We start from the raw sequence: 20,347 nt of genomic DNA on the forward strand, positions 1-20,347 counted from the left end.
TCTGCAGTACTCCCTTTCACCTGGTTCTGCTGCACACAGTTCACTTGCAATGGTCCCTCCAGGGCACCTGCTGTGACTGCATTTGAGTCCCTCTTCTCCGGTCCTGAACGCCTCCACTGTGTTACCGGCAGATGTTTCTTGCTCTCCTCACAGCTCTTCTCCGTCATTCTGCCTCTGCTTCTGGACTCACTTCACGCTCTGCAGCCTTTCTCCTCTCTCCTTCTCCTGCAGGTGATTTCCAAGTGTACATTTTTAAATGTCCCACGCAGCTGACTTGGATCTTGACAACTAGACTGTTTGCTGTACTTGGTGTCACATTTCCTCCACATTGCCTCCTTGCTCCTCTTCCTCTTCTCAGTACTCGAGGCTTTCTGGGACTCGGAGTGCAATGAAGTTTCAAATGATGTTAAGTTACCTTGTTGGACAGTGTTATTTAGATAATAAACACCATACATTTTAGATGTTGGATATGCTCTAGGGTTATCATGCACACCTGAAGAATGAATAGAATTTTGTTTGAAAAAAGCAGTTTTCAGATTTTTATATTGAAATAGTTCTCAATAATGACAACATGCCATCAAAAATTCTGGAATTAAGGGATCTGCCTCAAAAGAAAGGGAACACTAGTGGTTCTCTCCAGCTGGCGTCACCACTCTCTCTTGACAGCCATCTCCTCCCATTTGATCCATCCTCAGAATATCACCCCAGGGTCAGGATCAGGTAGCGGGTGCCTTCCCCTTGGCCACATCGGAGGAGACCTTAGCTAGGGATCAGTGATGACTCTGTAGGATTCATCAGAATATTTTCAGGGAAACGGTTTGGAATAATGTACCATCTGACTAAGATGTGGCTCAGCATTAAATGTATGTTGGATGCTCTGATCTGCTAACACCATCCTGATTGGTCTGGCAAATCTGATGATGCAGCACAGGGTGAATAGGTCGACAACCTATTTGATATTTGCTCAAAACAACCCACACATGGGGCCTCATTGTAAGATTGGTGGTCCGGAAATAAAGGTGCCCGTAGCAACATACCAGCACCCTTTCTGGACTACCAAACAACGAGTCTGCCGGTCGGGGCACGGAACTCCCAGCAGGTCAAGCTTGCTGGGCGTTCAGGCCCCTACTGGCAGGCTTTTCACTGAAGCAGTGCCACTGTTACTAACAGTGCCGGTGCTTCAGGTTTCCCATTCACATGCAGTTCTACAGGACTCTATGGGAATCGAAAATAACCATATCGTCGCCGCCTGTGATGTCCCTGTAGCACCGGAATGTCAGGCGGCTATTAGCGCCGGATCATGGGTTTGGTGGAACGGATTGGTTCCTATTCCCCATTAGGCCTATTCGGGATTTCCCCATTCCCCGTTGGGCCCAATGGGGAATTTTCGTGCTATTGCCGCTGGCGGATTTCCCGCCGGCGGTAATAGCAGCGGAAATTTGAAAATTTGCACCGGATTTGCCGCCAGCCGAGAGCTGGGGGCAAATCCTCCAAGCCCCTGACATGGCAGACCCTTAAATGCTGCAGTAATAGCGCTACTGCCGCATTTAAGGGTTACCGCCAGACTCGTGATAAAAAGCTGCCATTGGCTGAATTAAACTAAAATAAAACAAATCATTTTGAAAAAGAGCAGGCGTTGCAGATCAGGCTATGTACTGTGTACACTATGCTTTTGGCATGGAATTTGAGGAAAGGTGGGTTTGGCTAGAAGACCCCCCTTTCTGAGATAGAATGTCCCACATCATTTTATTATTAATAAAAAATAAAATAGCGAGGGGTCCTACACCCTTGCCGAATGGCCACCCTTCACACACTTTGTCCCCCTTTTCATGGATTTTCTGTCACCACTTCCCATAAAGGAAGACATATTAATGTTGCTCATTCTTAAGCAACTCAAATTGTTTGGGGGGTTGGTACAACCTGCTCTGCAAATGATGGAAGCAGCCTCGCTTCTCACAAAATGAGGTCTGTTTTGCCAAATCATGAGACCACTATGATCCCACCTTTGTTTCTCTTCCTGCCCCCGCCTGCCCTGTTTGTCCCCTCTGCCGAGGAAGATGGGTTGTGTTCACTGGCAGGTCACCAAGAGATAGGCTTTCAGTCAGCGGCGTCAACTCTTGTCACTCTGTTCTCTGTTTACCAGAGGACTGCTGAATACACCTGTTTGTGTTACCGACGTGGCTTTCAGCGTGCAGGACGGACCCATGACACGTCAGAGAAGACAGTGGATTCTATTTGCACTCCACTGGGATCCAGAATGTGCAACTTTGGTGTGTGTGTTTTTCGAACCATGAATTCCCTCCCATTCACCCACCCACTGCAGGCTACTCCTGTCCAATGAAAATCGGGTACTTGGGTGATAAGCATTTAGATAAAAACCATGTACTCAGTAGGCTGGCCTCAGGGGCTTAGTTTTTCTCTCCATTTCAACAGACAGTCACCTACTTCCCTGCAAGTTCCTCCCTCAGAAAGCAGAAGTGGGTAAGTGTGGAAAATGACGCATCAAGAAATAGAATATAAAATGTAATATAACAAAATGTAACCTACAGTGTGGGGTACCCCACACTGTATTATAAGGGTACTGAATGTCGCTGCAGAGGGCCGCCGTGCCCATAAACAGACAAGCTACACATGAATTCCCTTCATAATGTCACTGCAGTTACAATCCACTTGGCATGTCTTATCAAAACAGTTTGTCGTTTTTTATCATGTTGCTAATTTTCTGGTTTTCTCTGTTTATTTTTTTCTCTCCTTTGTTGGATTGTCTTTTTCTATCACCTTTTCTTTCATCTCTTCCTGAGACCTTTTCATGTCCCCTATTTTTTCCTGGCCTGCATCGTTCTTTTTTATTGAATCTTTCTCGTGTTCTCCTCTACAGTTCCTCTTTTCGTACAATGTCTTTTTTTCTCCGTTGTCCCTTTTCAACTAATTTCACCTCTATTCATAATTGTAGTGCTGTTTTAACTTCATGCATCGTTGAAGACCCGACTCCTCACCTGTTTCAAAGAGATCCCGCGCAAACAAACAGCTCTAGCAGATGAGAAAGCTTGCATGGAGCTTTGTGACATCACTTGTGACATTAAGTGTGGTAGAAGAACAGCTTAGGGTGGTAGAGAACCCAAGGAATTGATCCTGAAAGGTCATGCACAGATTTATTTATTTATTTTTGCATTTTTAAAGCGCTCACCCAGCCCGCCGGCATCGAGGCGCTGTTTTTGTTGTTGCTGTCCTCCCGGGACAGATGTGTTGGCAATCTAATGCATGTGGCCTTCGGTTCGCCTATCGCTGTGCTTATATTTCCTTTTTGTAGTGCCTCTCCCACATTTGCGGACAAATGATCCTGTTTGACTGTATCTTGTTTCCCCTGTGAACTGTGATGTGTGTAGATACGTGCTGGGATGATTCTGGAGAGTCTGTCCCTGGCTTTCGATGCATAACTGGGAAGAGCGAAATAACAGCCTGTTGCCAAGGAAAGTCCGGAAGCCTGGCTCTTATATGGAATCTCGGGCAAGGCCAATGTATTTACACATATTCTTATCTTTCCACGGGTTGTTAGGTTTAGTTGATATTTTTCTAGTGAGAAGAGGGACGGATTTGGTACCAGTCCCAGACAGCAAACATCCGAGGTCATTGCAACCTTTCTCCGTATCAAGGGTTTCACTTATGGTACAGATGCCAGGAGTAACATTATTGATATGGTGTTTCGGACTGTTGAGAATTTGGGGAGAGTTTTGGCCAAGCTCGCACACAGGAGACTAAAAGGAGGGCCGCATATGCCTGCATAGGTTTTAGGGATCAAGTGGAGGTCAAGGAAGGAGCGCTCAGTCACCTATTGTACAGAATGTCGAAATTGTGATTACGTTATAACCTCGGGTTTATATTAGGCTAATTCACAGAACGTTTTCCAATGGGGTTTATATAACGCTTCTGTGAATTAGGCCCTGAGCGTGCAGGTTGCCTGAGATAGCTTATGTTTGGGGCCTACCAGTGCAATTATAAATATTGTTTGTTTTGCTAGGCTCTGATACACCTGAAGGTTCCAGGTGGTATTCTGGCAGTAATATAGTGACCGTGTAGTCATAACTCGGAAGTAGTATGGTAAGGACCGCAGGGTGAGGCTAAGCAAATATTTCCCCTCCAAGAAGGAGTAAGACAATGCTGCATATTAGCCGCCATGTTGTTTTGTCTTTTAACAGCCTGTCAGAAGAGGTCACCAGGCTCAATTCAGATTCCAATTGTGTCAATGGTTCCAGTATAAGGACCTCATTATTTGGCGACAAAGGGCTTCAGAAACAGCTAAGAACATTTAAAGTGTTTTGTAGTAGAAAAGTCACGACAAATAACTAATGAAAAACAAAGGCAATGACATGCAATTCACGATCAAGGCTTGGACTTAATCAGTCAATAACTTTATTCAGCCATACGGCCGTAACAGTACATCGTAACACATACACATTAATAAAGCAAAGATGACTGTACATAATACCAAGGTACAGTGAAACCAGTTACTAAGGTTCGATGCCCCACCTTTGATAGTCAATTTCAGGGGCCCAATAGCTTCTCTTCAACGTAGCCTGAAAAGCAGGTTCAATTGTTCAGGTGGGGTTACCAAAAGTCCTTAAACCCAGTGGTGCTGCATTGGCACCAGAAAGCACAGAGGGGTATGATCCAGTTCCAAAGGGGCAGACATTATTGTATACATAGTTGGATCTGACTTTGATCTCACTGTTTTGCAGGGGCGCAGTGGGAGCAGGATTGCGTATCAAAGCCCAAAATCCCATTTGCTATTCTCTGCTCCCGGAAATGGACCAGAATATGATCAGTGGTACCTCCTAACTGTCCCCCTTTCCTGTGAGCATCTAGGAGAGCCAAAAATACCTCCTTAGGTCTGCTAGTTCTGTTTAAACAAGAGTACACATACACCCACTAGCCACAGGTGCCTCCTATTAGGGAGAATTCTCCAGAATTGCTAATTTCCCTTACCTATTGAGTCTCTCAGCAGCTTTGCTGGATTTCTAGGATTTATTTTTTTCACCTGGTGAAAAAAATGAGCCTTTTTTCCAACTCTTACATGTGTTTTGCTGTGCGTGTTTAACATTTTTGTGTTCATAGACTGTGGAGCCTCACCTACTCCATAGGCACCACTTTTGACTGTGTGTTACACAGCACCTTCAGTGACTCCATTTTCTGGGACTGACTACTGTCTCCCAGAACATGTAAAGTTGCCATTAACTTTATTAGTCTTTTAAAATCCACAGACCCAGCACAAACAATCTTACATGAAGCACTGGAAATGGTTAATACTTATCCCTTTTTGTCTGTTTCTCTTGGAGCACTGTTTCGCTCCCTTTTCATCAAGGCTTGGCTGGTGGCAGTCGTAACTACCCTATTTTTGCTACAGCGGTTATCTTAAATAACCTTGGTATTGTTTTAGGCTATCTTGGTAGCCTGGAACTTAAACCCGCTGGACCATTAACGTTTTTATACGGTTGCGGCTGGGTTTATTCGCCATTTCTTTTTGAAAATGTCTTTCTCATGTTTTACTCCAGGCGCCAAACCAGGTTTGGTTCCTTTGTTCACTATCTTTGTGCGGGCTTCTACGCAGAAGCCCTCCTTTAGGTGCCTGAAAGTCTGGGTAGGCAGAATTTGAGGGAGGGGTTTTAGGACCCCCGCCATGGGTTCCCTTGGTAACCCAAGTCACACTCCTGTTTGATTGGCTAGGTGACTGTCCCGCCAGGACAGCCACCCTGCTGTGTGATTGACAGCCAGGCTGTGTGAATGGGGGAAAACTGCATAAAAAGCAGGTCTCTGGGTCTGGAAAGGCAGAGTCGCCACAGGAACAAAAGAACCGACGAGGAGCTGGCAGAAGAGGACCCCTACAACGACTGAACAGCCCGGAGAAGCCCTGCTGCAGGTCTGAATCTTCAGACTCCAACGACAGAGAAGATCCTCCAGGAATCTTCTTCCCCTAAGCTGGTGGGACCAACCAGTTCACCCAAACTGCAAGTCAGGACTCCGTCCTCTGGTCGAATTCACTGTACAGAGCTACAGTGGGCCAGATAGCCAGGAAGGTCAGAACCTGCTTGGGTTTTAAGGAGCGCACCTTTTATTCATTGCTTTGCTCTTCTGCTGGTTTCTTCCTTGGGCAGTGCAGGACCCTCCAGTTTTCCGACTTCGTGTCAGTCCGACAGTTTCTCCAGGAACCGTGAGCCTGCAGGACCTGCCAGGAACGACCGCCTCAGCTACAGTTTCTTCTCCATTTAAAGGTACTGTGCCAATCTGGTTGTTTGTTTCATTCAGCCGCAGTGAAGGAATATGAAACCTCTCGCCAATCCGAGGGCTTGTCCTTTTCTACTCTTTAAATGAACTTTTTTCCCGACCAACTTCGTCCGGAACTCTTGGCAAAGATTTAACCATGAACTACCCTGAACTGTGTGATCTTGAGCAAAAGACTTTTGTCCTATTGACTTTGGCCCTAAGCCTTTTGATTTGATTCCATCACTGTAGTTCCTCTTTCTGGGTTGCTCTGCTTACTTACCTGTTAATGCTGCTCAATTTATAACTAACATTGTCTTTCCCTCCCTTTTTGAATTATTGTAGTGCCGTTTTGCTCACACTTCATTTTGAGCTTAGCTTGTCCAGAATCTTATTTTTCAACTGCTTTACTTCAGTGAGATGTAATACAACTGATGTGTAAATAAATGTATATTCTTTTACTCAGAAATCTTGAGTCAGTGTTTGTTTGAATCATAGTAATTGCTGTCCTTTGTGTAACTATTGATACTGCTCACTTGCTCTTGAGATAAGTCTGGCTGCTCAGCCATCGCTACCACTTTTACTGTGTAGTACAGTCTTGTACCAAAGGTGAATTTGTACTGTCACTTGTAGTCTTAATTGTGTGTGGTGTTCCCAAAGGGTACTGCATATAATTCTGCCTAACACTTCCATTGCAACAGTATACAGGATATGTACAGTGGCTAGAACGCGGGTGGTAACTGGGCCACTCTACGTGTTCTTAGCTAGTCCCTTCATGTTTGAATCAGTGCACATATAGAGATGGCTTGCAGCATTTACAACACACTGATTGACAGCAAGTGCTACATTGTCCACATTCTCCACATTTTCCATAGATGTGGGGAGACTGTCTGAAACCTGGGGGAGTAACAGCGTTGTAAGCTTATGTTTAGATTTGGGTTCAGGTGGCAGGCCTTGCATGGCTGTAGTCGCGTCATCTCTGGCATCTCCATTTGGGTTTGTCCTGACCAGTGGCCCCCCCTCCTGTAGCAAGTTTTGAAACTCATAATTTTCGTAGTTCACAACTGTGCAGGCCCTGTTTGGAGTATGGTCACCTTCGCGCACGCTGGAGATATCAGAAATATCACACAAGTCGGGAGGATCGGGTTGGGGGATGTTCAAATCTAGTTGTCAAAGACTTACTCAAATGCAAGGCCTCCTGCAATGGGGCGGTTGAAATAATGGCAATGTTACGCCCTACACCCCACGAGTCCCATGGACATAGGCTAACTCCACCTTCGGCAATGGGAAAGCCGCAAGGCAAGCCCTCAGACAATGGTAAGCCTACTGCCTCGTTGACCATAGGGGTATCTGGGACGCAACACTCTAGATACAGGAGTCAGCTGCATTGCTAGTGTTTCTGCAAAGATAGTCCAAAACCTCTTTATCGTTAACATCCCACAAATCCTGATTGGCATCCAAGAACAGATTAATTTCATTCATCAACATATTTCCCTCCTCTGTGAGTCTTATTGAGCTGTGGGGCTGAGTCTTTTTCTTTTCCACACCAGTTGATCCAATTGAAGAAGGTTTCAATGACATTTGCCGGCTAACAATCAGGATTTTCCGTTTGGCATGGCAGGGTTGGGGTGGGGGAGGGGTGCTTTGTTTTAGTAAAGGGGTCTCGTGGGGATCGTCAGTCATGGAGGTCTTGGCATCAAGGGGGTCTTGGAGAGTAACACAAGGCATGTCTCGTAGCAGCAGGCCAGGCAGACAATGGAGTGTCTGAAGCGAAGCACGGTGCGCCAGACACCCTGCGCCCTTTCCCGCTGGCTTAACAGTATTAATGAAGACTTGATCAAACTAGTTGAACACTATACTTTTTTGGGGAAGTATGGCTTAACCACAGTGCCTCTTGAAATTTGTAACAGCAAGTTGATCCTAAATTGACTGGGTGAAATCCGCACAACATTTTGGAAGGAGATTTGGGTGGCGCACTACAGCTCCAAACCTGGAAATCATTTGTGCACAAGCAAAGTTTTCACCCCTTCAAAGGATTGAGATTTCAGGTACTCAAATTTCGACAACCATATGTTTTCAGAGAACAAGTTTCTAAAAAAACCTGTTGGCCCTACTAAGATGTACTGCAAATTTGCTTTTGTGTTTTGAACTAGAGCATACAGGGGTCGTTTATGAATTCAGATTGTAGATAGTTATGTTGTAGATAAGGTGGTGGAAGCCGTTACCTGTATGGTATCATCTTGGCCATGGCTGAAAATGATCAGAGAGATCATCCGTAGCCGGTTCAGGATATTCAGTTAATTGAGGCTCAATTTCTATCTGGATTGGCCCAAGGGAAACAGCAGCTATGCTGGTGAGGGCAGTAGAAGACCTTTGCTATCAGAATAGGGGTTCTGACAGACAGGTGCTGCAGGTCCAGGGTTTGATGGCGGTAACGGTTTTTAGCACTACATGGACTAGATTTAGTTTTCGGCCAATGTTGTGGTCTGCACCAGTTCTGGGATCCAGTGACACAGGACTTCGAGAGACTTAACTCAGTATCAGCCACTGTAGTGAAGGCCTTGCAATGGTAGCTCGATCCTTGCAATCTGCTCAAGGTGTCTCCTTTTCATCCTCCTCTGCTCACATTGATATCAACAGATGCCAGTGCCATGGGATGGGGAGTAGTCTGTAGGACATGTCTATGCCAAAACGTTGGTCTCCCTGGGTGTCCCGGCCTTCGACTAAGTGGATGGCGCAGAAGGCAGTTCAATAGGTGCTTCTGTGGTTTGATCACCACACTATGCCATGCCCGCTAAGGGTTATGGAAAATACAACAGCCTCCTAAGTGAATCCTCAGGGCATGATGGGCTCCCTCTCACTAGCAAAGAAGAACTTGTTTTCACTGGAGACAGCCCACATCAGGGGAGGGAGCTATTCCCTGGCAGGAATATCTCCTCATCTCAGGAGTGATTGATCAGCTAGGAAGCATTTAGGAGGGATAGTCCAGCAGTTTGCCCTCCCAGAGGTAGTCATGTTTGCATCCCATAGCAACCTGAGGTGGTCAGGCTTTGCTTCAGCGGAGGGGTCTTGGATGGTGGATGCCTTTCTACCCCATGGTCTACGGGACCACTGTACATGTTTCCTCCTATCCCTTTGCTTCCTCGAGTGAAGCTGGGGATCAAATCATCCAATTAAATGATTCTCCTGGTGGTCTCGTATTGGTCATGCAGAGCATGGGTTTCTCTTCTACTATATCTGAGGTTTGCCCCACAGGTCTTCCCTCCAGTATCTCCTCCACCAATTCTAGTAACAGACCTGAAGGCTTGCAACAGCTGGAGTTGGGCAGCGAGGTCGTTAAGAGGGAGGGGTTGAAGTGGAAGGGATTATCCTCTTCTATGTCTCTGGCAGTGCAGGGGTCAAAGACACTGAACTCTGCAATCTTATTTATTTATTTGCATTTGTATAGCGCACTTGCAGCCCGGGGGCATCTTATGACAGACATTTGGGCACATATCCAAACTGATGTTCCAGGAACAATTTCTTGCGTCTGGATTGTGCTTCCCCTGGCATTGCCAGGTTATTTAAGGAAGGGTTTTAGCTGGGTTTGTTGGTATCCTCTTTGAGAGCTCAGTGGGAGGCCATCCAGATGGTCAGGGCACCCTGGCAGATATCAGGGAACTGTGATCCGATTATAATCAGGCTGTTGCAGACATTCTCTTTGGGAAGGCAGAGGGCCCAGTGCCTTACCCCCTCCTTGGGATCTTCATTTGGTGTTTAGGGCCCTTTCGGGTCCCCCTTTAAGCGTTAGGCTACAGGTATGCAACATTTGACCTCTACAGCAGTTTTCTGACTGCAATTGTTTCAGCATGAAGGATTATAGAGAAACTTCAACTTTGAATACGTTTCCAATTCCTCTTTATATATTTAATCAAATCCTATTTCTTTTCAGCAAATTGATCTTCTCCCCAGGCAGCATGGGTGGTACTGCCACGCTGGTCACAGTGCTTCTTCTTATTGTGAACGCAGGAGCATCTCACAAGAAACATAAAGAACATGAAGAAGGTAAGGTTGGCAGGCTACTCCACTGTCACCCCCAAGTTTTCTTTCTTGTTCTGGAGCATTTCAGGCAAAAATCATTGCGGAGGTTTATATTATGATTTGAATGCCGATTTGAGCAACAGAAATCAATTGTCGGTTTTCAGTAGATATTAAAGTATTAAAGACAAGTAAAAGGTACCTATGCAGAAAACTGGAAATTAAAGGTGAAGAAGCATGTGAAAGTAGATACATGGCCCATATATGGGTAGGGACAGCTACAGGAAAATATACATGATTGCAGTTAAAGAAAGACCATACATGTTTTAAGATAATGTATTCACAAGCTGTATTGTATACCATACGCATGAGTGTGTATATAACAAAAAAGGTTTCACATCTGCAATTACATTTTTGATGCCCTCAATATTTGGTAGCATTCATTTGAACATTTTGTGGCATGAAAATAGAGTGGCCCAACAACAGCACAATTGCCAAAACTATGCTTTGTTATAATATAAACTCAACCGCATAACAAAGGCAGTCGCTTCATAACAACGATGTGCATAGTTGGCCCTCAGATATACACAGTGTGGCAAATCAAGGGATTCAGTTACCTGTCCCCAAGGGGCGAGCACCCTCCTGTGAGTCTAGGAAGTTGAGCCCGCTACCCAACAATCCCCCTATGGGTGGCAGTAAGCGGGACTTCACAGGGAGAGACTTCCCTCTTGGGGATGAGAAGTCGCTTTACAATGAGGAACTCTCTTTTTACTATCCATAAATATCCAATACAGTTCTATCAAGTGACAAACACCAAGACTCTTCTTATATATGATATTGTAATATAATTACTGAAAAAGCAGATCAGTGTGGTACTGTGAAGAGTAAGAACACAAGAGTAATGAGGAATACCTGTCTGTCAATCACTGAGACGAAGAAACCACACAGAGTAATAATGAATACAAGTTCAACACAAAGGAAGGACTATTTTGAGAGGCTGGGAAAACCCCAGCGTTGCGTGAGAAAAAGTGAGAGGCTCCAGAGAACTAGGAAGAGAGATCCAGGAGTTTAAACTGGCTGGCCGAGGGAAGCCAGTAACTCTTGGAGAAGGCTGGTTTGCACAGCGGCAAACCGTATGAGACACACAGTGCCCGAGGTGCACTATGTTGAGAGCAGCAGACAAGAGGAGTGCCCAGAGGCTGGTAGTCCCAGGAGGGACTTTCGACTAGGGCTGACTGAGAGCCCCAACTTTGACATGCTGAGGGAGAAGCACGCTGACTGCAGACCACAACAGGTCTGGCAGACTGAAGCACATCCCAGTAAGTAACCAAATGTGAGAGGCGGTGGCCAACAGGGGGAGAGACAGAAATACCCAGATGGAGCTGATACCACGTTCAGACACTGAAGCGTGTCCCCAGAGAAAACCAAAGAAAGCAAAGAAATCATCCTAAAGAACAGCAAAAAGGAAACGAGAAAGAACGCTGAACTGATGATGCATCCCTTTGTATTCAAGTTAAAGGGGAGAGTGGGAGACCCGGGGGAAAGGGTATAACAAGTAAAGTGGACAGTAATATCTGCGAATGTTGTGAAGTCAAACAAAAACAGTGGAGTAATCATACTCGTCTCAGTATATGGAAGAGTGAGAATCACAGCGGGATTAAAACACGTCCCAGTGAATGTTACACTTATAAGAAGAGTGAAAATCATAGCAGGGACTAATCCTACTCATCCAGGCAATCGGCAAACTTCTAAGAAGAGTGAAAATCAGAGTAGGACTAATCATACTGGTGTCATCTTCGACTCCTCTCTCCTTCTCTCCTAACATCCTGGACTTTGCCAAGCAGGCCCACTATCAGTTGAACCTCCTCAGAGGCATTCTCTCTTTCCTCACATTCCCCCAGAAACTCAATAGGCCTCATTACGAGGTTGGCGGTAGCCATGGTGCTATTAGCGCCATGGCTGCCTCCAAACCTGTTCCGACTCGACCCTGGTGAATGGAGCAATTACCGGTCCATTCCAAGGTTGGCGGGACCGGTAATTCCCCATTCACCATGGCCATTCCCCATTCCCATTTGAGGCTGCATATGGCTCAATGGGAATGGGGAAGGCGCTAATAACGGTACCGCAAATTGCGGTACCGTTATTAGCTCCAGAGTCCCTTTGCGGGTCCCGTCCTTAATGCCTGGAAAAACCAGGTGTTAACGGAGGACCCGCAAAGGGAACTCGTAGTAGGGCGGTAAGGGATTACCGGCACCGGTGCCCTTACCGGTGCCGGTAATCCCTTACCTCCCACCTCGTAATGAGGACCTATGTCTCCAGAGCTCAGGTCCTCTCCAGGCTGGAATGCTGCACCAGCCTCTTACCTAATCTGCCTACCTCCTCGCTTTACCCTGACAACTAATCCAGAATAGGAATGCAATACTTATCCTTGGCCTCAAGCCCACGGACTGCATCTCTCCAGCCCTAAAATCTCTCCACTGGCTCCCAGTTGCTGCAGGATCAAGTTCAAGGCCCTGTGCATCATCCACAAGGCTTTCTGGGGCCTGGTACCCCTCTACATCCAACTCTCTCCATTTAAATGCCACCGTGCTAGAACCCTTTGGTCGTCTAGCACTAACTCTCTGCAGATCAGATGCTTTTCCAAGCAGAGAGTGGGGGTAGATCTCTCTCCTCCACAGGTTCCCCCCCTCTGGAATGGACTCCCTGCCGCTCTCAGACTTGAACCGGATCTCCTTAAGTTCCGGAAGCTTCTCAAGACCGTCCTTTTCTCTTTCTTCTTCTCTCTCCCCCTTCCTGCTAATGTCCATATCTGCTTCTTAACTGGCTGCCTGTTTCCGTCAGAGTTTTACAGGGCACCAGCTCCCCCACCCCCTAATCCAGTCTACCCCTGCACTTGGTCTCCCCTGACCCTCCACTCCCTCAAACTGCCCTTGTCCTTCTGGGTCCCCCCTCACACTAGCCTGGCTCGGCCTGCACCCCTGTAGCCCTTCCAGCCCCTTATCTCGCACTTAGCTGGTGGACCTTACTTCCCCTTGATTCTCTGCTTTCTCCTGGCTCTGTCATCCTGTCCTATCCTGGCCCTTGCTGTTCTCACGGGCTCTCTGCCTTGACCGGCACTCCACACTCCCCTCTCCCCTCTCCCCTGCACTTCTCTTTACTGCAATGCACTGGCACAATCTGAATGTCACAAGGCTAGTAGGATCGTTTTGTTTTTTCCCCCCTGAGTCCCCCCCACAATCTTGTCTTGTTGTGCCTCAAAAAACGTTGTGTATGGTGCATTATAAATACCCAATAAATAAAAACATTAAATAAATACTCGTCCCAATGAATGGTAAACTTACAAGAAGGTTGAGAATCCTCCAAGGACTTATAAGAAGAGTAAGAGTCCAACAAGGGCTCAACCTGAATAAAGAAAGGAGAGAGAATTGTGTTTGTCCTAGAGAAGAGAGAAGTATTGTGAAATACGACCAGTCTACAATACTACAGTTAAAGCACAAAGAAAGCGTAGAGGGAAGTGTGAGAAACCAAATGAACTCGTACACAAGGGCCTGGAGGAGTCCCTTGAAACAACTGGAAGACTTGCTGCAAGAAGTGGCAGTGGACTATCTAAAGATCCCCTATTGAGGTGAGAACTGGCTGCACAACCTATCCAAGAGAAGGGAGTGATTCCCCTGTTTTTTTCTGTTGTTTAGCATTTGTGGTAGGGTGCGGCTAGTTTGTTTTGAGACGGAGAACAGACTTTTGATTACGGACTTCACTGTTGACGATGAGCACCGTAGTCTATATGCTGTTAGGTATGCAAACCCTTAGAATAAGGACAGTTAGAAGTTTTCTTTATTATTTTATAATAAACCTTCTTGAACATGGCACCCATTGGCCTGTCTCCTCCTTCTCCCCTACCTCAACAGGCATGCTGTTCTTATATTGCTTCTCTAATTCTTGAATACAGCAATGTTTGCCTGAGCCTCTGTACATTCTCATCTGAAATGCCTTTGGTGAATTAATGCGGGTGTGGTGGATTAGGGTTCACATATGTCTTGTTCTCTTCCTTATTTTTTAATATTGGTGCCCTCCATTCAGTCAGATGCCTATGGAAACACATTCTACTGTTTGTAAGCCTATATTTGCCAGCTTTACTTCAGACAACATGTAATTCTCTTTACTTACGAGACAACGGGTCTCATCATGAGTTTGGCGGTACTTTTGTTGGATTTACCTTCAAATTGGTTAATCGTTGCCTCCACTTGGTCCAGTGGATATATTGCGATATTACGTATAGTGTTAAGGAAGAGCCAATCCACATTTTAGGAGTCCCAAAAACTCTGTGGAGATTTTTGCAGATTCACCTGAAGCAGTAACTCTGCCATGGGAAATCCGCCAATTTTTGGAGGCAAAGTGGTGGATTTACCTCCTACAATACACTTTGGGTAAAACCCACACTTCACGTCCAAAGACAGAATTTGGCAGTGCTGTCAACTCACGGTAATTCCAGTACTGCCAAAAATGTGGCGGTAAAGAATTTATCACAGATAAATGGAATGCACCGCAGAACTTGTGAGTTGCTAGCTGATCATCTCCTCTGGTTTCTCTTGTTCTTGCAAGCAGGGTCATTGGCTTTTCCTTTCTTTTCCACAATCTCCCCTGCTGCATGCAAAGGATTGTTCTGATATAATGTTGATCTTTTTCTCCTGTGCTTTTTTTTCCCCAGTGGTCTGTAATGATGAAAAGTTAACGATTATGTTTACAACTCAGTTTGAGAACATTTGGGATGACAAGGGAAGCGACTCGGGTGGTGAGCTTTCAATCTGGAGACCAACGTTTAGAGGAACAGGTAGGTTGAACTTAGTTATCGTTGGCAACTGGTGTAGGCCCCAATGTCTGCCATGTGCAGTGTATGTGCAAAGATGTGCGTGCTTATCTTGCAGCTGCATGGATAGAACTCAGAATTTGACCATTTTACACGCCATTTGTGAGTCAATTTTCCGTTCTCCAACCCAGATTTACAGCTCAGTGAATGATAAATGGTGAAAACAGCAGGAAGTAAGATAACATCCACAACTACTCATTGGGCCTCATAACAAGTGTTGCAGAAAGGCAGCAATAGCGGCAGTAGTGCTACCGGCACCGTTGTTACCTCTCCGCAACATTACGAGTTCTGCTCGCGGGTGCCGGACTGCATGCGTGGTCTGACCAGGCATGCGACCGGCACCCACGAGCAGAACTCATGATTGCACCGGCACCTTTATTGATGGTGCCGGTGAAACCATGCTCCCGACCCCCATTCTACGTATGGGGCAGAATGGGGATCGGGAAGCCGGCCATGCCGGCACCCGCAAATGGGCAATTACCAGCCCATTCAAATCGTGATGGGCCGGTAATGACCCATTCATGGGTGCCGGGGCCGGTAGTGAGTTTGGCAGTAGCCGTGCCCCCTAATAAGGGCACGGCTACCGCCTAATTCGTAATGAGGCCCATTATCTTTGTGGGTTGTGGATTTCTCTGTTCATCTCTTTCATGACGTCTCACAGGAGATTTGAGAATTAAGGAGAAAGAAGCACCCTTTTGTTGGCCCTGTAGGCTCCTTAAAAGCATGTCTTTTGCATATGATCAGTGTACTAAAAGGTTCTTTGTAAAAAGCACGACTTGGACCTCTCTGATTTCTGACCTCAAATGTCAATTAGAAAACGTTATCATTCCTGTATTATTATTTTTAAAAAAGGATACTGATTCCATCTCTTCTGGAGGTCTAATAGCTGATCCTGATTCGAGGAGATTTGTTTCCCTTGTTTCTTTATCTACTGTTGGTGCTTCTGGAGGTAAAGCTTACCAGACCTTCCTCCTTTACTTTTAGTGATCTACTTTAAATTGTAATTTGGATGTTCAATTTTCCTAGAATGGTGATCTGTAACCAGAGTGCCACAGTTTGAAATAAGGTTTCTGACAATTTTAACCCACTGGTTAAACTACCTGGAAAATTGTTGGGCCACTGGTGAAAACATTGCATGGTTCCCCAGTGCAAATGAATGGACCAGTGTGTTATTTCCGGGTGGCATGATACCTGGCAAAGTGTAGGGTGCCAGATATGTGGGGAAATGGCAAAGATCAACCCCAGTTGTTTGGTTTTGAGGTTAGATATCAGAATTTGTTGCAGGGAAAAATCATCTTCGCTCCTGTAGTTGATGGTTTTGTGCTTGGAGGGAAATTAGATTTTTTGTTCTCTTTAGATTCAGTGTTGGGTGAGGTTGTTATTTTCTTGTTGAATGCTGTCATCTGACTTGAGAATGCCATTTGGGGAAACATGTTCCGGGTTACTTGGGTAATTTTCTGACTAGTTTGCCTCACAAAAGAGGTGGTGTCTTGTTGAGGCTTCTGGTCATGGTCTTTGCAGGTGTGAAAGCAAAGGAATCTGTAAGCTTGTTCTTCATTTTTAGCTGGGCCATACTCCCCAGGGTTGAGTTTGTTAAAGCCCTTGACTAACTCTTTGGGATGGGTCATAATGCTAACTGCCTCTTCTGTTTCCATGGATTCAACCTGTTTAAATTCCTGAAGCATCCCACTCTGGCGCCATGAGTGTCAGTCTCGAATAGATCATAGACTGACTACTCAAATGAAAGTTTAAGCAACACCTAAGTGTTCTGATTTACAACTCTCTTGGGTGTCAGGCTGGGCCCAGTCTTATTTGAGATAAAGCTCTGAGCAGAGCTCTGAGCATTATGTTTTCAGAATGTTCCTTCTTTAGGGAGGTTCTCTGTTCTTGTCTCTGTTTTTCGACTCACTTTTCTGGAATGCAACATTTTTAAAAGAATGACAGTCCAGTTAATTCTAGGACCTAAGACATGCTTTCCCAGTGTACCGTATGGTAGAAAAATAGAAATTCAACTTGTTTGGGGTTTAAGACTCTATCCCAGGATCAAATGGTTTAAGACAAAGCTAAAGACAGATCTGGGCTGCAAGACTTTAATTCCCCACATGCATCATTGGTAAACACATGCCAGTGATTGGTTAAAAAGCACTTTCCCAGCATGGAGTATTTTTGACAAATGATAATTCTGTATTTTAAGAACAGTTTCCCCAATAGGCAATATTTTAAACACATTATAATTGAGGAGTGTAAAATTATGTTTCTTTGTAGGCAGTTATTAAAAAATAAAATAAAGGTCAGCCCAGTGATTGTAAGCCTTTATTGTTCAGTGGGAAGTGTGTTACACAAGTAATAATTGCACCCACTCTAGGTTATATGACACTCTTCAAATGTTACAGTATTTAGGAGAAGGTATGGCTTTGAAGACATTTGTTCACTGCTTGTAGGGCTAGGATATATTAACCTCTTTCGAAGTGTGCAATGTTTTGACAACTCATTATTAAATCCACTCTGAACTTTGTCACAAAGGCTGGGTGGGAAGCACGCATGAACGGCACATGAGCAACACAATCCTGGCTGCCAGCCAAGAGAGAGTGAAGGAGGTAGAAGGGAGAGACGGGGCCCTAGAATGAATGCTGGTAACCTGCCAATGGGCATATCGCCAACTCTGGCTGAGAGCACAAGGGAAACACAATGCTGAAAGCCTCCTGAAGGCTGTATAATAGACAATGGCCCTCATTATGAGTGTTGCGGAAAGGCAACAACGGTGCCGGTAGTGCTAGCGGCGCCGTTGTTACCTCTCCACCACACTATGAGTTCTGGTCGCAGGTGCCGGACTGCACGCCTGGTCTGACCAGGCGTGCAGACCGGCACCTGCGAGCAGAACTCATGATTGCACCAGCACCGTTATTAACGGTGCCGGTGTAACCATGGTCCCGACCCCCATTCTGCCGTATGGGGCAGAATGGGGATCGGGAGGCTGGCCATAACGGCACCCACGAATGGGCAATTACCGGGTCTGCCAAACTCAGCATGAACCGGTTATTGCCCATTCGCGGGTGCCGGGAAAAAAACAACTCCGGCGGCCGCCAGAGTTATAGTTAGGGCCAATGGCTGAAAACAGACGTGGATGGAGAAAACAAGCTAAATGCCTGCTCAGAGCTTTATCTCAAAAACTGAGAGAATATTTGAGCCTTACCTATACCCTAAAGCAAGGGGAGATCTAATTGCTGGTAGAAGATTAAAAAGCAAGGTGGACACTATATCCCTGGGACTGTGAGTTTTGAGCTAAAAGAAAAGCTAATGACTAAATTCTCTAGGCTATGTTATAGATTAGGGCATTCTGGCAGTACCAATGGACCCTTGGAGCGGCACCTAAATCATCTTGAACCCCATTGTAATAGTTTATGTTCTTTACAAACATTCCTGAATCTACCATATCCTAGTTTGTGCCCCCTTCCCTTCTGCTAAGTTCCTGTCACATGTTGCAATATCGATCATGCCTCTTAGACTAGTTATGCTTGTTGAGTTTTAGTTTAATGGTGTCCCAGTCTTGGACACCATCCACCACATTCTGCCTTACTCGTGGGATGCATCATGCCAGTTTCCACACGTGCACAATGTTGGGAGAATCACAGGCCATCCATCCCCTTTGTTCAAGAAACAACCCTGATTCTGCATATCCTAGCCGCTGAAGGGGACACCGAGTGCCACTGATTCCTTCACACTATCACTGGGCGCAATCTGTTTGATAATGTAGTAATTGTCACACCCTTCGTCCAAAACCCCCTCTGGCAAACCCATTGGCCAGGTGGAGTCAGGACTCGGGCCTCTAGAGCCTGGCATCCTCTTCAAAAGACATCATGGGCCAGTCCTAGCACCTATGGCGCCAGGCTCATGCACCATGAAAAACAATGTGCTTGGGGACTACTTCATTGTATTGTCAGCCAACATGAAGGCATCCACATAGCTTGGTTCCTAAGAACCAAGCTATGCGGTCTAGTGTTTTGGGTGTGGTAGCCTAGGGACTACTTTACCTAGACTATTTTGTTGGGGCTATTTAAACCACACCCGAGCAAGACAACACGCTTCGTGTTACTTTGCAGCTTGCAACGTGACGCTCACCGTGTCCAGCTATTCCCTCGAACCTCAGAGAAGCAGAACCTGCAAGGAGACAAAAGGAACATCATTAGCAGCAGCATCTTACCTACAGTCTTCGTCTTTAAACACTCGCAGCTACTGAGAACAGCTTCCTCGAATTTGCACGCCTCCCGGACAGAACGACCTGAAAGAGAAAGATAGAGGCAACATTAAAGAAAGCAGTAGAGACATTTACAAATTACGAATTGCTCAAAAGGCTTACCTGGCTGGTCGCCTCTCAGCTGGCACCACTCCGGACATTCCACTCGCGCTGAAGAACACTGCGACCTACAAGCAAGGAAAACACAAGATAACAAATGCAAGACTTTCCAGCGCTGCGCATAGCACTCTCTTACCGCATCATAGCGCTCTTAATGCCCCATCATTTACCAGCGGGGCTCAACCAAGTCAGTTCGCCGCGCTGAAGCTCTGCATACCTAAGAGAGAAAAAAAGAGACATTTTAAACAAAGCAATGCATGCAGGATAGCAACAAAACTAAAGAACAGCAATAAGACCTACCTGAACAATATCAAACGGGCCGGTGTCAGTGAAGAAACTGGACTACACCCGCCCATGAAAGACAACGCGCCCCTGCAAAGAAGGCAGGATGGAGAGCACGCCTAATTCTACCACATGGTGAGCAGAGGGCGCCAGAGGGACTGAAATCATACGGGGGTGGAGGGAGGATACTTACCCCAGTCCGTCAGTCTTGAACACAGTCCTCCTGTATTTTCAGGCAGAACCTTCCCCGCAGACCACATCAAGGCAAAGCTGAGAAGCATACCAGCGAGTAACCCGGCTGGGTGGTGTCCCTGTGGATACCAGGTGAGCGTAACAGTAATGCAGAGTATCCACACAAAAGAGCACCAATGCCAGGAAATCTACAGAGATCTCTTTAGGCGAGTCCAGCCAGTCTACCTCTGACTCCAGTCTGCATTTATAAACAGGCTGATGCCTCTGAGTGGTTCAGGTCAGGCAACCCTGTTGTCCGTCATCCACCTCCATGTAAAATAACCTATGGCTAGTTGAAATAATATAAATCTAAGCTACTATGAAACCATCATTGTCTCTGG

At 45.9% G+C, this 20,347-nt stretch overlaps 1 protein-coding gene across 1 annotated transcript in view; it reads left to right on the forward strand.

Moving 5' to 3' along the window:
• The first annotated feature begins 2,365 nt into the window (after nucleotides 1-2,365).
• LOC138520108 (uncharacterized) overlaps nucleotides 2,366-20,347 on the forward strand; it is a 50,176-nt gene continuing 32,194 nt past the window's right edge. The window contains exons 1-3 of the mRNA XM_069632616.1: nucleotides 2,366-2,481; nucleotides 10,187-10,299; nucleotides 14,981-15,103. Coding sequence (XP_069488717.1) covers nucleotides 2,381-2,481; nucleotides 10,187-10,299; nucleotides 14,981-15,103 — 337 coding nt within the window. The 5' untranslated portion in view covers nucleotides 2,366-2,380. The remainder of the gene's footprint in view (nucleotides 2,482-10,186; nucleotides 10,300-14,980; nucleotides 15,104-20,347) is intronic.

The sequence above is a fragment of the Ambystoma mexicanum genome, chromosome 13 (assembly GCF_040938575.1).
Source record: "Ambystoma mexicanum isolate Mex_15411 chromosome 13, UKY_AmexF1_1, whole genome shotgun sequence".
NCBI lineage: Eukaryota > Metazoa > Chordata > Amphibia > Caudata > Ambystomatidae > Ambystoma > Ambystoma mexicanum.